Raw genomic sequence first — 16,229 nt, 5'->3', positions numbered from 1 at the left:
GAGCCAAAGGCAGATGCTCAACCATTGAGCCACCCAGGCGCCCCTCTCACCCTTGTCTTATTTGACTTGAGCCAATGCCCTGCCCCTACTCACACCATAGATAGGTTATGGAAGGGCTGGGGGAAACCATCTTTCGAGAACACCAATTTTCACCCCCACTGTGTGTGCCCCGTACTTAAAAGGAGCCAGCAGCTAAAGATTTTATTAAAAAGATGCATCCCTTTGGCAAAGCAAATGACCATCCTTGACATATTTGGGTTTCTTTCCCAGTAGCTTTGCTTCAGCTGGGGCCCATCTATCTTAAAGGGACGGTAAAGTGAGGTAAAGTGAGGGAACTGAGAAAGAAATACGGAAATCTGCAAGGCCTCGTTCTGTTACGGAACATCCCATCTGGTCCCCACTAATTCAGACGAGTGGCATTCCAGGGGGCCACTGGGGAAGTAGCTTGCTTACTCTTGAGCAGTGTGTTCACACCACAGAACAGCTACCGAAGGGGTGCCAAGCCAAGGCCCCAGCGGCCCTCTCCCTTAATGGATACGTTCATTTATAACAAGTGCCAGGGACACCTGTTTTGCAAACGGATGCCACTCCTATAACAACGGCCTCTCTTAAGTGGGTTAAAAATTGCCCTCCACAATCTTCTTTATGTTATTGATTTATTTAATTTACTTTTTTTATGTTACTGATTTAAACAACACCTTCTCTTCTCTTATCCCAGTGGGAGGAAGACGGCAACCAGCTTGACTTGACTCTGTTGATTCCGAATTAATGGACACGGGATATATGTGATGTATGATTCACTGTTTGAACAAACCTGTTAACTGAGACCATGTGCATTCCCGAGTGTTCCACAACTGTCCCCAACATTTACTACCACCCATTACGTGCTGGGCACTGGCTGGGGTATCTCAGAGGATGCAGAAGCAAAGGGATGTGGGCCCTGCCTTCAGAAGCTGATGGGTAAGGGGAATGCAGGCAAATCACAACCACCAGTGCCAGGGCAGCTCGGGTGGCCCAGCAGTTTGGCGCCGCCTCCAGCCTGGGGTGTGATCCTGGAGACCTGGGATCGAGTCCCACGTCAGGCTCCCTGCATGGAGCCTGCTTCTCTCCCTCTCCCTCTGCCTGTGTCTCTGCCTCTCTCTCTCTGTCTCTCATGAATAAATAAATAAAATCTTAAAACAAAACAAAAAACCAACCACCGGTGCCAGCCCTGTTCCCACACGAGTTCATGTAATCCTGACAGCAGCGCTGCGACATGGGTCTGCATCCCATTTTATCAGGGAGGCCCTGAAGCCCAGAGAGTCTAAGTAATTTGTCCAAAGATGCACAACCTCTACATGATGGAGCTGGGGTTAGCAGCTACCCATGCTGACACTCAGCCTATGTTCTTTCTTCTCCACCAGTGGTTCTCAAAGGGTGGTCCCAGGGACAGCAACAGTCACGGTCACAGGTGGGTATCATTGCAAATGCAAATTCCCACACTCTGGGTGGTTCTGATGCCTGCCATGGTTTGGAAATCTTGCAGCTGGCCAGGGCAATCAGGGCAGTATGGGAGCCACCTGCCTAGGGTCTGGACCATGAGCTGGGGCTGGACGGCCATTGAAGGAAGGCTTCCTGGAGGAGGTGACGCCTATCTTGGGATCTGTGGCATGAATGGAGATTCACGGGGTGGCCCAGTAAGAGAAGGGCACTCCAAGTATAGGGAACAACATAGGCAAAGGCTTGATGAGCTTGGGAATATGTAATCGTGGTTCAGCATATGTATGGAGTGTGAAGTGTGGGGAATCGGCCAGAGGATGAAGGGGGTAGAATTCTGCTGGCGGGATTTATCCTCAGGTTGGTCTTCCCAGTGACCACATAGCACATGTGTGCCAATTACTTAACACTGTTCTTTCTGTCAGGGAAACTATGTCTTCTCCACTAATAGTAATCTTCATCATAATAAAGTCTCATTGAGAATAAATTAAATTTTCCCATAAAAACAAATCACCCAAACTAAAACACTGTTATGAAATCCTGCTTTGGGAGGGAGGGCGCCTGGGTGGCTCAGTCGGTGAAGGGCCTGCCTTTGGCTCAAGTCATGATCCCAGGGTCTTGGGATCGAGCCCCACATCAGGGTCCCTGCTCAGCGGGGAGCCTGCTTCTCCCCCTCCCTCTGCTGCTCCCCCTGCTTGTGTGTTCTCTATTAAGTGAATAAATAAAATCCTAAAAAAAAAAAAAATCCTGCTTGGATCCTGTATTATCAGCAGAAGGCCTGTGCTAGAGGCCTGCTCTGGGTTTAACACACAGATTAGCAAGCACAGAGAATCCATGTTATATAGAATGCAGCCATAAAACAGAAGGATGCTTTTTATATCCTGATAAGGAATGAGATGTAAGATACATTGCTAGGTGAAACAAGTCAAGTGATGAATGCTATATTTGGGTAAAAAGGGAAGGGGGAGGAGTAAACACACACACATACTGACATATGCATAATACATCTCTGGACAGTGGTTACCTTTGGGTATATATTTATATCTTTAACTGTTGAACCATGTGACTATATAATGCCTATAGAAATAAGATACCGTTAAGCCTTTTTTTGAGTGCTAAAGAGGTGCTAAAGACATATCAGCACTGACCAACATTTTGGTCTTAAAGTAATTGGAAAGGCTGAAAGCACTGAGGGGAGAATCACAACCCTCTGGGCCCCATGTGATTTAGGTCCTTGTCACCGAATGCTGAGTCTGGGGCTCACCTGGAATCATTTCACACGGCCGGGGTTTCACACTTCCACCTGCTTAGTGGGTAACAGGGATCTGAGAATATACTTCTTTCAGCAAGAAATATCCTTAAGCATGTAGTGACTTCACTGCCACCTGAGGCTGGGGAGGGACCAGGCGGGCAGTAGCAGGTGGAAGGGAGGTCAAGGCTGTCTTCCTATACTCTTGGGAGCAAGACTCAGGCGCCATCCCACTGTGTACCTCTTGCCCTGTGAAGAGAGAAGGTCAGGCCACCAGGGAGCATCACCTGCATGCTGGACCAGTGCCTGCAGCTTGATACACACTATCCTGTGGAGAGTTATGCAGCCCACAAGAAAACCGTGACACAGAGAGGTTAAATGGTACACCTTGAGGCTGCTCCGAGAGTGGCAGAGCGGGGATTCCAACCAGTAGGTCACGCAGGAAAAGCCCAGGAGCCTCTGAGCCAAGGGGGCCTTGGGCTGGCAAGGGAACATGACTCCATGAAATAAGGGTAAACCCTGAGACCCAGATGGGGCTGCCCCAGACTCCTGGAGTGGATCCATAATGAGCATCGCTCATGCAACACAGCCCACAGACAATTTTGGTCTCTCTCGCAATTTCCATAAATGAGTATAATTTATGTGTTAATAGCAAAGATATCAAGGTTTGGAAACCCCTGGAGTGTTAGAAATGCAATTTGTAATTATAAGCACACAACAATTTGTTCAATGTGTCAGCTCTGTCCGCAGTAATTATTACCCTGGTTAAGGGTAATTTCCGTCGTGCATAGGGACGGGAAGCCAGGAATGGGGGTGCTGAGCTTGGCCCCCCCATCACCCCCGGTTGTCTTCCTTGAGACCATTTCTATTCCCAAGATCCCTCCTGTTCCCTCCCACAGTGGGCTGCATCTTGTGGCGGCTGCCCCCCCCCCCCAATCGTGGGCTTCTCATGGGCTCCGCCCTGCCTACGGGCACCCAAGTAAGGACCAGGCATTCCTTCTTGGGAGGCATCCCTAGTGGATCCTACCTCTCACCCTCAGGAGGGCCCTCAGGCTTGCTTCCCATTTGTCCCTGACAGTCTGGGACAATACTGGACAGTCCGGATAATACTACCTTGTGATGAAGGCTCCAGCTCCTGCCCCTTGGCTTCCCTTAGTGACTACGTGAGGTTCTGCAGTTGGGACAGTCAGGTGCACTAGCAGTAGCTGCAGCTGTCATGTCCCTGAGCACCGATTCTGTGCCCCAGTCTGCGCCTGGTGCTCCATGGGGCTCACACAGGGTCTCGGCAAACTTCCCAGCCATAGGGAGCAGAGTTGACATCTTACAGAAGGGTACAGAGGCCCAGAAGTACCAAAGCACTTGCACAAGATGCAAGATCATGCGTCAGAACATAGGGAGCTGGGACTTTATACCAATGGATGGCCCAGGACATGAGGGTCCCCACTCTGGGATGCAGCCTCTGGTGGAAAGGGCACTTCTTCATTCAACCCATATTGGCTCCTCTTGTGCTTTAACTCCAGTGCAAGGTATGGCGGTGGGGGAGAGGAGGGCGGTTGGTGGGTAAGTGGCTCTGAAGGCCTCCTGGGTGTCCAGCCCTGGCTACGCTAACTGTTGGGCACTTGTCCTGTGCTTTACACACATGACTTGTGGACGCCCTTGCCCACCTTGTGAAGCTGGGACTTTATCACTTCATCACTGGCATTTCACTAGCCAAGGCTGCAGAGCAGAGACCTGGACCCCAGCACTCCCCTGCAAAGTAGGGGCTCACCTAGTGGCCCCCAGACTGGGTTTGGTGGCAAATTAAGATCAGCTTAAAAAGACAGTTCAGGGCACAGCTGTCTAAGATGAGGTGGTGACAGCTGTGGGCTGGAGCCACCAAACTGGCAGTCTGGGTGTCAGAGTGCGGTGCAGGTGAGGAGCAGGGGACAAGTGTGGCTGACCAGAGTGGCCTCAACCCCACCTCTCACTAGGCTGGTCCTGACTGGGCTAGTCCACCTGCCACCGCTGGAGGGCTGGCGCCACCTGTCGCCCTTCTGGAGCACTGCAGCCTGGCCTTTCCAGGGCGGGGGACAAAGCGCCGGGGCCAGGTACCCCTGCCCTGGGACAGGTATAGAGAGGGGCAGCTTGAGTCAGCTTCAGGACTCCAACCTAAGCTTCCTCATTCAAATCTCCTCCATCCTGCCTGAACAACCTAAGACACCCTTGTCCCCAACACTCCTTGCTGTACAGAAGGAGGGCAGCTGGGTTAGGAAGCAGAGCAAGACTCAAACCCATTTTCACTGACATTTCAATCTAACAACAAATCATTGCCCTGATTCAAACCCTGGCTCTTCACTGCTTAGGAAATAAGTACCAAACTCCTTGCTATGCCCGCAAGGCCCTGCAGATTTGCCCTCTGCCCTCCCTACCCCCTGGGCCTTTGCAAATGCTAGTCCCTCTGTCCAGCACACGTCTCTCTTTTCACCTGCTTAACTTCATTCCACCTTCATGCCTCAGCTCCTTTGGGGAGGCCTTGCCTGGCCTTCTCCCGGGCCCCCCTGGGAAATTCCTCCTAGCACCTGGTTGGTGTTGCTCATGGAAGCATTTCCGTTTCCTATGCTGGACAGCTGTGTGAGGATAAGGAACACGCCTGCTGGACTCACCACTTATTTCAGCTCCAGTGCAGTGCCTGGCACCTACTAGATGCTTGAGAAATATTTGTGGATGAAATCAATTATGTCTAGTTCACGTGAGTCCCTGTCCAAAATTAACATGCCTTCGTAGACAAAGCATTCATTTCTCAAGGGACCAGACACAGAGATAAAGGTGTTTTATACTTGAGCTCAGGGTGGAGGATATTAGTAGACAATAAAGTAGGGGGGTCTGTACACAGATGTCCTGACCAGGAGTAGAAAGCCAGGAAAAGCCAGAGCTGACATGTGAACCCAGGTCTGTTTTGAGTCAAGCCATTCTGTGGCCCTTGAGGCCACAGACATATGGCCCAGCCAGCTCTCTCTGAGGTTTCATGCGGCTGGGTCTGCGCAAGGGGGGAGGAGAACCCACACCTAGGCATCTCTCCTTTGCTAGTGAGCATGCTCAAGGCTGGTTCTACCACCAGCATGCAGGGCTCGTGTGTGTGTGTGTGTGTGTGTGTGTGTGTGTGTGTGTGTGTGAATCTGGAAAAGGCGCCCTCTTCTGGTGGACTCAGCCTCTTAGGCCCACACTTGGGAAGACTGCATTCTTTCTTTGCCAAGTGCTCTTACCCGTGCACAACCTGAACATCTGTACACTAGAAGTGCCTGGAGGTCCGCCCCACTGGGTGACTATGACCCTCGGTCCCTGTCTGCCCTCCTGACACTAGCAGTGGATCCTGCTCTTCCTTCGAGAGGGCAGGGAGTCTTCTGGTAAGGCTTTATAGTCATGCATGCAGGACATGTGGCCACATGTTAGCCACCAGCTGCCTTCCTTTCTCAGACCCTGGGAGAGGGAAAAAGCTCCAGTAAAAGCCCTCTGGGAGATTTACATGGCAGAGATAAGACACTGGCAGGTCCAGAAATCACAAGGCCCACAGAGAAAACATCAGCAAAATTTAGCACGGACTCAAGCTGCCTCATGGAGTACTATCAAAGCTTAATGGGAAGGTAGTGCATCAGGAGCGTTAGCCCAGGTGGGATGAGTGACATGTGGCTTGCTTGGGTCTTCGAGGAGATGGACCCCAGTCCTCTCGGAGAGGCTGCGGCACATCCTGGGCTTTCTGTACTGAGTCAGGAGCCCTGAGGAGGTCAGGGCTGGCTCAAGGTCACCCAATAGCCAGCTGGCAGTCCGGCTGGGCCCACGCCAGGTCCCCAGGCTCCACCCTTGCTCCAGACCCAGCTCTGCTGGAGTGGGGAGGAGGGGGAACTGGTCTCCAACTTGGGCCTTCACTGGGCACAAGGGACCGTTCTTTGCAACTCAACAATCCCCCTGTTTGCCCTGTGCCAGGCTACAGCCTCCCTCGAGTCCTGCTGACGAGGAAAATCTGGTGCCAGCGTCCACAAATATGTGTGCCTTCCAGAGGGAGGAGGCAGTCAGGCTCTCTAGCCGAGTGGGTGGATTTAAAGGCCCAGAGGGAAGTCACAAGATGGGGGGCAGAGCAAGCTACCGGACGTTTTCTTTAAAATACGGTGAAATGAAATACGGTGCAGTGAATAAATATACACACACATATCCATCTCCTGAATGTTTCTGACCAGATACCCCCAAATGCTCTTCATGTTTGCTCTGAATGGGGAGGGGGGGGCTGTGGGGGCATATGTAGTTTTCATTGTATATTCTTACAACGTTGAACATTTTTCCAGATGTCTGTTTTCCTAAGCAAATATTAAACCCATAGAAATGAACCAAAAATAAAAGGCCCCAGAAGAAAGGAAACATCCAGGAGCTCAGAATTTCAGAGGACAGAGGGAGCTTGGATATTGACCTTCCCAGTAAAATAAAACAAAAGCTGAGATGACCTGTGTTTGCTGGGAGCTGGGCCACGTTTATGGCCATTGGAACACGGTTCCATTTTGGCCTCAGAGTGACCTGAAGAGGCAGGCCCTATCACTGTCACCCCCACTACACAAAGTAGGAGACACTGCCCAAGTCCTAGCCACTAGCTTGGGCTGGTTCTTGCTCCTGGCCTCCACTTCCTCCCAGGGACCCACAGTTCTCAGAGAGCCCCGGGGAGCAGAGACACTGCTCCAGAGGGAATGCACCTGGTCAGGCATCCGAGGGGAGTCCATGGGTGGCGGTGGCAGTGGCAGGAGCAGGGCCTGTGACTTCCAGGGTCACAGAGGGAGGCTGCTGAGATATGGGCAGGGCCACTCTCAGCCCCAGCCCCTACTGAACCACAGCCCCTCTCTGGGCCTCACTTTCCTCATCTATTAAATGGGTGAGTCTTCTGTGTTTTGCTTGGGAGGAGGAAAGCATATCCAAGGGGAGGTGTGCGGTGCAGAGAAGGTGCTGGTTCTGTACCCATTTCCTCCCTCCTTCCCTGCCTGGTAACTCCACGAGCAATAAGGCTGTGTCCTGCCAGGCCAGGTTCTGGCCACCGCCCAGGGAAAGGCAGCGGGGTCCAGAGGGTCAACTGGAGGTTGGCAGCGACCCCTCCCATCTAGTGGGTGCACCCTGGACACTGAAGAGGCTGCAGAGTCCCTTGGGAGACAGGTGGGCAGGGTGCCTGAGCGTGTGTGGGCCAGAGTGGGTCTGTGGGGTGGCCTGAGACTTGGCAGGTCCTCTACCTTCTACCTCTCGCTGCCTCAAACAGACCCAGATCCACAGGGCTTAGGAGGGGATGTTTATTTCCTAGATGGAGGAAGCCAGAGCTGTGCGGGGAAGACATGGCCAGGATCACCTTGGCCCTCCCTTACCTTGGTCCAGCGCCCTGGGTGGGGGCCTCCTGCCACAGACAGCGCAGCCTCGCTGGCCTCTGGGGCCTCCTCTGCGGCCCACGTAGGTGAGCTCCCTCGGCCCCTCCCTGGCCTGTGCAGTGGCCAGCGTGGGTCATAAGCCCTCAGCCCCTGCTTAATCCGCCAGAGCCCTAGTCAGCGCCAGTGGGACACGTGACACTTACAGCCCCACAGACCTGTTTGGCAGGAGTGGCTACTGCTCTGGTGGGGGAGGGCTGCCGGCCCAGCCACCTTGCCCTGGGGGGCTGTCCCGATCGCCACATTCCTGCTGGCTCTTCCAGTCCAGGGCTCCTCCCTCCCAGCCTTCCACCTTCCCGAGAAAGATATGGGTACGCAGGAGGTGGGGGGGCACGCCTGTCACCAAACGGTGCTGGGTATGGGCATGCACGCACGCACTCAGAATGGGACCCTCATTTCACACTATATATGATCCAACTTCAGGTAGATTAAAGATCTGATATGATGTAAAACATACAGAAGAATATTCATGACGACAGAGGATGAAAGGATTTTTTAAAACACAAAACATTGATAATAAAACGAAAGATAGGAGCGCCTAGGTGGCTCAGTCAGGTAAGCGTCTGCCTTTGGCTCAGGTCATGATCCCAAGGTCCTGGGATCCAGCCCTGTGTTGGGCCCCCTGCTCAGCAGGGGGAGTCTGCGGCTCCCTCTGCCCCTCCCCCCACTGGTGCTCTCTCTCAAATAAATAAAACCTTAAAAAAAATAAAGCAAAAGAAAAATGTGACCGCTTAAATTAAAAACTCTGAAATGAAGATGTTCACCCCAAGACCCCAGAACAAGTAAAAAAGGCAAGATATTTATAATGTATACAAATGATCAAAGATTCAAGTCTCAAATGCCTAAAGAATCCCCCCAGATCAAGAGGAAAATAAAAAGAGAGCCCAAGATGGACAAAAGACTGGACCAGGCACTTCACCGAAGAAGAGGTCCAAATGGCCAATACACAGACAAAAATGGCCCAACCTCACTGGCAATCAGGGAACTGCAAATTAACACCACCCCGAGAAACCATTCCACGCTGGCCTGGTGAGCAACAATGGCAAAGACTGATCATACAAGGTGCCAGGGAGAAGGGAGCGGAGCAGGAGGAAATGACCACACAGCCTCCTTTATGCCCCAGTTAGAGGTAATGTGCTAGAGAAGTGAATGCCATGTGCAGTAGGACACAGGTTCAAGGACGACAGACCCAAACTAAAAGTCACCCACGTGTCCATCACAGTGGACTGGACACATAAGCTGCAGCCCCAGTTCTATGAGGGAGTACTCCACAGCAGCAATAAAGACTCACCGCGGCTACTTATGGCTGATGAGCCCCCACGGCCGGGACTTCAAGCTAAAGAAGCCAGACCCTAATAAATACCTACAGCCGGAGTCTATTTACAGACAGCTCGGAGATAAGGAAAATAGAATAACCCTGTAAAGAGTCGTTCAGCTAGGTGGTAAGAGCAAGAACAGGAGCATTATTATCACAAAAGTCAAAATGGTGAGAATCTTTGAGGCGTAACGGTTGGGGATGAGCAGAAAGCGGGGTCAGGAGGAGGGTGCTTCTGGCAATGCTCAGTCTCTTGACCCAGGTGGTAGGCGCGTGTATGTTTCTCTGATTTTTCTCTAGGCTGCCGCATGTATGGCTTTTCACTTTCCTGTGTGACAGATTACATTTCACATTTAAATAGGCACAGTTATGTGGTATGGGTCGGGGATAGCTGTGACTGCAGAGCTACCTGCCACAACCTGCCACACCTCGACACAATGGCCACTGCAGCCACATGGGACATCTGAGCTGAAAGGACTCATCCTACCTTCTCATTTTGGAGATAAGCGCGGAGGATCAGAGACAGAAAAGAACTTGTCCAAGGCTGCACAGCAAGTTGGGGTCAGGACCTGGCTTTAACACCTTTAAACCTTTAACACCAATAGGGGCAGACTCATTCTGTTTGGCACTTAGCACTCTCTGAAATTTTCTTTATTTGCTTACTTATTCATTGCGGGTCTCAGGACACTAGAACAAAAGCTCCTGGAGGGAAGGGCTTTTTTGTCTGTTTTGCTCCTGTGGTATCACAGTACATGCTCCATAAATATTTGCTGAATGAATAAATGAATGGGGCTGACAATTCTATTTGGACTTGGAGACCCTAGAAATACTTAGTGGCTCCTGTGATATCCCCCAAAGGAGAAAATGAAAAATAACCATATGACATTGACATTTTCTCAGAATCACTTTCATACTGTCTTAGGTGGCTGGCACTACTGTCACCCCCATCTTCAGGAGTAGGAAGCTAAGGCTTAGGGAGGTCTAGTGGCATGTCCCAGGTCATGAAGCTGGGAAGTTGAGAGCTGGTGTTTGAACCCAGCCCTGGAGGCAGGCCGGTCCTCAGCCAGTCCACCCAAAGGATCCCCGTATCAGGATCTGCATGCTTCAGCCCCTCCTGCCCCCCACTCCCACCCCTACCCCTTTCAGGTGCCAGTTACAACTTCCAAAGTGTATTCTGGTCTCTTCCAAACTCCTTTGGCCCAGGAAGGGGAAGGGACTTGCTCAAAGTAACAGGGAGTCCAGCTCTCTGCCCTCAAACTTCCCAAGGTAGTGTGACCAACAGTGACCCTGCGTTGCCCATGGATGGACTTGCCATAAGACATTCAATTTCCATATTGCAAAAAAAAAAAAAAATTTCCATATTGCTCGACCTCATACCAAATCCTCAGTGCCTACCCCCGCCCCCCACCCACCCGCTAAGTCCAAAAGCTGGTCGTAGCTCTGCATCTGGATGAGCTGAATAATGTAACATTCCCAGAATACCCTCAGGTAACTGGCTTTATTAAAACACCCTGGCATGTAGCACTTTACAAACCTATATTACCATCCTGATAGCTTTCACCAAGCCCTCAGATAACAATTAAAAAAAAAAAAAACATTGGCTCTTGGGCGCCTAAACCAACTGATTCAAATCCTCTCTACTGCCTCAATTTGCCTACCTCCGGTGAAGGGAACTCACCACCTCCCAAGGCAGCTGGTTTCTTGTTTGGATCGAGCTCAGTTGAGCACAACAAAAACTTATATTAGCCCCCGGCACTACGGACTATGAGATGCCTCAGCCACCATTCTGGCCTTGGGGCATTCAGTTTTGATTGTGTCATCCCAACAGGATGGGACACAGCACAGGCTAGGATTACCTTCTAGAGAGGCAGCATGTGAGGCCCAAGCCATTATATCCCCACCACATATGGCACGTGGATTTATGTGGGTCAGCCTGGACTCTGCTTACTTGAGAACCCTTCCCAGAGGGATGCCTCCCTAGGAGCATCTGGGCATGAAAACTGGCAAACTGTGAGGCCCTGAGGGGTCCCAAGGAACTGAAGCAATTGTCACAGGTGGTAGGTGGGAGGGTGCAGCATTCCAAATAATTCTTGCTGGCCTGTGGGGGTGACATCATTGTTCTAATATTATGCTTCTAGAACCTTCATACACATTAGTGGATGGGTCTGTGGTTTTGCAGATGAGATGGGATAATATATGTGAGAGGCACCGTGACAGGGTCTGGCAAGGAGCAGATGCTTACAGAATGTTCGCTGGGTTTGAATTGCAATCATGCTGGATCAGAAGGCCATCTACACATAGTTCTTCGAAGAGTCACTGAGAACTTGGCTGCCTGCACCCTGCCTTCTCAAGCTGGCACGTGCTGGGGTAGCCCTACTGAATGGCCCGGAGAGCAGGAGGGGATTCCTGAAGGCTGGTGTCTCACCTACGCCTCTATGGGCAGTTGTTCTGCTCAGGGTAACAACAGTACCCCTGAGGGGAGGACACAGGACTCAGGGTAGGCTTTGCCAAAGTGGTGACATCGATGAGACAGTAAGTATAAACAGAGGTTTCTAGGGAAGATGTTGCTCCCAAAAGCAGGTTTGAGTTATACTTCACCACAGCAACAACGAGATCTGGGTACAGGACACCCCAGTCCACACGGACCTCACCAAGATGATGGGGCTTTGCTCAGCCTCTCGTACGCAAAAAACCATTCCTCGTAGGAACACACAACCCCATTCCTTATCTCCTGATTCTGAAACACCAGCCAGGAGTGATGAGACCATACCCTGGTGCCCAAGACCATACCCTGGTTAAGAAAAGTGGCTGGCTGGGCTCTTTTAGGCTAGCTCACCCCCCCCACCCCAGTCCTCCGAGCACTGGTTTGGAAGAAAGCTGGAGGCACAAAGGGTCCCAGGTTCTAGCCTGGCCTTGGCACTTCCCTCCTCACAATGGGGAAGGCGCAGCTGTGGGCCTAGCAGGTATGAGGTGGGCAGGGCAGGGCAGCTGGTTAGAGTGACAGCTGGAAGGGCAGGCAGCCATGGGGCCCTTTTAGGCAGCCTTCAGAGAGGATGGCAACTCTGGTCATGAGACCCAAGATTACTTAATGTTTGCAAACTGCAGGAGCCAGAGGTCCCTGCAGAGGAAGGCACCAGTCCCCTTCCTTGTCCCTCCACTGCAGGCATCTCTACGGGAACACCGAGTCCTCTGAGTGTTCCCTAGACAGCAGCTCCCCAAGCTCCCCAAGCAGCTCGTTTGCTGGAGAGTTGGGGACAGGGGGATGCTGTGTGACCTTGAACATGTTTCTGCCTCTCTCTGGCCTCAGTTTCTCCAGCTTTAACAAAGGATTGGCCCTAGGATGCTCCTTCCAGCTCTGATGCTCAGTGGCTGGACTGTGGGCATTGTGGCACAGGGGCACCTCTTAGCTCATCTTTTCTGCCTGGGGGTATGGGAAAGGGGGACAGGAAGGGGGTGAGGCTGTTTCTCTTCTCTCCTTTCAAACACAATTGCTGGGCTCTGGCCATACGTGGGTTCAGGAGCTCGGCCACCTCATCAGCCCAAGGGAGGAGCCAGGCATAATCTGGCAGCAGAGGAGAGGACCAGAGGTACATTCCTGTGTCACCTAGTTCAGCGTTGCTCTGAGGGAGCTGCACAGGCCAGCATGTGTGTTGTCTGCTGGGGACTGACCAGAGAGGCTTGTCCAAGTGCACAAGCAGACCCCGGGCTCCTAGAGCAGAACAAGGGCTCCTCTCCCCGCCCCCTTGCCCCAATTATAGAGCATGCTCAGAGTGGAATGTACAAAGCTGACCAAGCAGAGCAGACTGCTGTCCCCATGAGCCTAATCTCGTGGACAGGCCCAGGGGAGGGGACACCCACTGTCTTTCTGCTCCCTTTGCTCCAGGAACAGATCAGCTGTGACAGTTGGGAGGTTGCCAATTTAAAGTGGCAACTGCCTGGCAGAAACATGGGAGGGGGGTTTCCCCATCACTGGGGTGGGGGTGGGGGGACAGCCTTGACTCCCCTATGCCAAGTGTCCCTGCCCCTATAGTGCCCAAGAGCAGCCCCTCGGGACAGGGCAGGGGTCCGACATCCGGAGCCCCCTGGCCCAGCAGGGACCCATCTCAGGCTGGCAGGTGGGGCAGGGTGTCCTGACACCTGAAACGACCCCATGTGTTCTCAGATCCCCGCTGCCTCCCGTCCTATTTGGGACTGGGTCCAAAGAGTGCCCAGGCTGTCGCAGCCCTCCAGCTCTGCCGCCTACACAGACTGCTGGCCCCTGGGGTCTGACCCCAGCGGCCCCTGGAATAGAGACCAGCCTCTTGCCCACGTGGTGGCAGGAGGAGGGGTTGCCCAAGGTCACACAGGGGATCAGGGGCAGGGCTGGATCTGGACCCAGTCCAGCCCAAACTCCTCACTCCCTCGCTGGACGCGTCTACGTGCTCCCGGCGAATTCCTGGGATGCCTCAACCTCCCGCCCTGCAGGCTCAGGCTCCGGCCCCTGGACCCGGCGGCGGGATTATGCGCCCGGAGGCAGGGCAGGGAGCGGCGGGGAGGAAGGGGGAGCGCCGCAGGGGGCTGGCGGGGGAGGCGCGCTTCGCCCCGCGACCCTCGGGGCCTGGATTCAGTCCCCCTGCCCCCGGGCGACAGCCAGCTGCATAGACGCGGAAATGGAGCGCGCTGAGCGCCCCTCCCCCAGGACCGCGCGGTCGGCAGCGCCCGGGGTCGGGCGGACGCTCCGCAGAGCCGCGGGGGCCGAGTCTCCCGCGTCCTCCCGCCCGCGCCCGGGAGCCGACCGCAGAGCCCGGCTCGGAGGCCTGCGGGGCGCAGCGCGCGCGTGACCCCGGCCCCAGGCCCCGGCGCCCGGCGGCCGGGAACCCCCTCCCTCCCCGGGTCCCGGGGCGGCCGCCGGCCCGCAGAGCCGCAGAGCCGCAGAGCCGCAGAGCCGCAGAGCCGCGGCCGCAGCCCCGGGCGGAGGGACCCCCGCGCCCCCCGCCCCCCCGCCCCCGCCTCCTACCTCGCGGGTCCGCCTGCAGCCGCCGAGCGCGCCGTCCCCGCGGCGGGAGCGGAGCGCGGGCGCGGCCGCAGCGCGTCGGGCCGGCGGGGCGGGGGCGGGGGCGCGGGGGGGCGGGGGCGCGGCAGCCGGAGCCCGAGCCCAGCCCGAGCCGAGCCCGAGCGCTGCCCGCCCTCCACCCGCGCCGCCGCCGCGCGCCGTGACCTTGGCTGCGGGCTGCGGCCTCTCGGCGCCCGGCCTCAGTTTCCCCCTCTGAAAGGTGTGCGCGCGGGCCGGGGGGGCTCTGCAGCCGCCGGGCCGCGGAGCGGGGTCGGGGCGCGCGGGGGCGCTGCGGCGTGGGCGCCGCCCCGCGCCCCGACCCCTGCACACGCCAGCCCGGGCCCGCGCCCCTCCCACGGGCAGCCGCAGCCCGCAGGCAAGGCCGCCCCCCCGCAAGCCTCCCGGGCCGCAGCTGCACGGGCGGGGCTGCTCACACCCACCGAGGCGCCGCGCCCCAGGCCCCTCGGGACCGCGCCCCGCGGGCTGGGGGGAGGCTCGTGGCCTGCGGCCGCGCAGCGCCTCATCCCACTGCAACATGGACTCAGCACCGACCGGATGCTGGGACGGGCCTCAGTGGTGTGGCGACTGCCACAGAGAATGGGGCGGCACAGTCCGGGCGGGGCCCAGTCCGTGGGGGAGAAGCGGCATCCACAGGAGAGGCAGGGCGGGGGCAAGGCCCCGCGTGCGCACCGCCCAGGGTGCAGGGGACAGCAGGCGGGTCCTGAGAGCCTGGAGCACCCAATCAAAGCAAAGCAAAACAAACACAACAACAGCGACAACGAGCGTCTTCCGTCCTAGGCAGCAGGGAGCCCCCGCCAGTTGGGAGCGAGGCGGGCCGCGGTCCGGGCCGCGGTCTAGGAAGCGCCCCCTGGTGGCCGAAAGGGGCGAGACAGTAGGCGGGAGGGACGCGTCCGCAGTGGTCCGGCGAGAGGAGCCGGCCTAGTGATGTAATGAGTCAGGAGACGCGAGTCTCAGTCCGCCCCGCCACCCACGGGCTGTGTGCCCTTGGGCAAGGCACTTCCCCTCTCTGGGCTTCTGGGAGGGAAAGAGCCTGATTTTCAGCTCTGATATCCCATGGCCCTGGATATTGGGGCCCGGTGGCAATAGCAGACAGTAGATCCAGGAAGGGACAGAGCAGAGCCGAGAGCTGGGCATCTTGTTCAGCACTCTGAGACTTATTTCATTTACTTGTGGCAGAAGCTACTATCCCAAGTTCACAGACAAGGTCACTGTAGCACAGAGAGGGTAAGTCACCTTTCCAGGCTCCCACAACTGTTAAGCGTCTGAACTGAGCTTTGAACACAGGCCTAGGAAGCTGCAGTCGAAATGGGGGACCTGACCACCTCAGTCTTGCAGCATTTATTGAGCACCTAGGGCATTCTGAGAGTATACGAGGCACTGGTGACAGAGGAATAAGGAACAGTCCAGCTCCTGGTGGCTTTTCCTCGCCCTCACAGCAAACCAGTGTTCACCCTAGGAGGGTGGTCTTTTGGGGCAAAGCACGAGTCCCCTCCCTGAACCTCCCATTACATTCTTCTGTATGTTGGAGGTTTTTTTTTTTTTTTTAGAACTATGAATTAATTTTATAATTTCAAAAAATTTTTTTCAAAAATATTTTTAAAAGAAGAAAAGATGCTTGTAGTTTTGATAACTGAAAATGTTCTACTGGAAAAGCCACCTCCTTTTGTCATCAGTGCCAAGAGTGAGTTATCTGGCTGACTGGAAGGCAGG

The 16,229-nt window shown here is 54.8% G+C and overlaps 1 protein-coding gene across 9 annotated transcripts in view; it reads right to left on the bottom strand.

Moving 5' to 3' along the window:
• IQSEC1 (IQ motif and Sec7 domain ArfGEF 1) overlaps positions 1-16,229 on the bottom strand; it is a 377,994-nt gene that overhangs the window by 78,456 nt on the left and 283,309 nt on the right. The window contains exon 1 of one of the 9 annotated variants that reach the window (XM_041761611.1): positions 15,051-15,167. The exons of 6 other annotated variants lie outside the window; for them this stretch is intronic. Coding sequence is in view for 1 of the 3 variants with exons in the window: in XM_041761603.1 (XP_041617537.1) it covers positions 8,095-8,231 (137 nt within the window). In the remaining 2 variants the exon portion in view is untranslated. Of the gene's footprint in view, positions 1-8,094; positions 8,282-14,462; positions 14,537-15,050; positions 15,168-16,229 lie in introns of those variants that run through there. 2 more of the 9 variants (XM_041761612.1, XM_041761603.1) reach the window with 2 other exon arrangements.

Source organism: Vulpes lagopus, chromosome 7 (assembly GCF_018345385.1).
Source record: "Vulpes lagopus strain Blue_001 chromosome 7, ASM1834538v1, whole genome shotgun sequence".
In the NCBI taxonomy this organism is placed as follows: Eukaryota; Metazoa; Chordata; class Mammalia; order Carnivora; family Canidae; genus Vulpes; species Vulpes lagopus.
The sequence above is the reverse complement of the archived record's forward strand: the minus strand, read 5'-3'. Positions and strand labels throughout refer to the sequence as shown.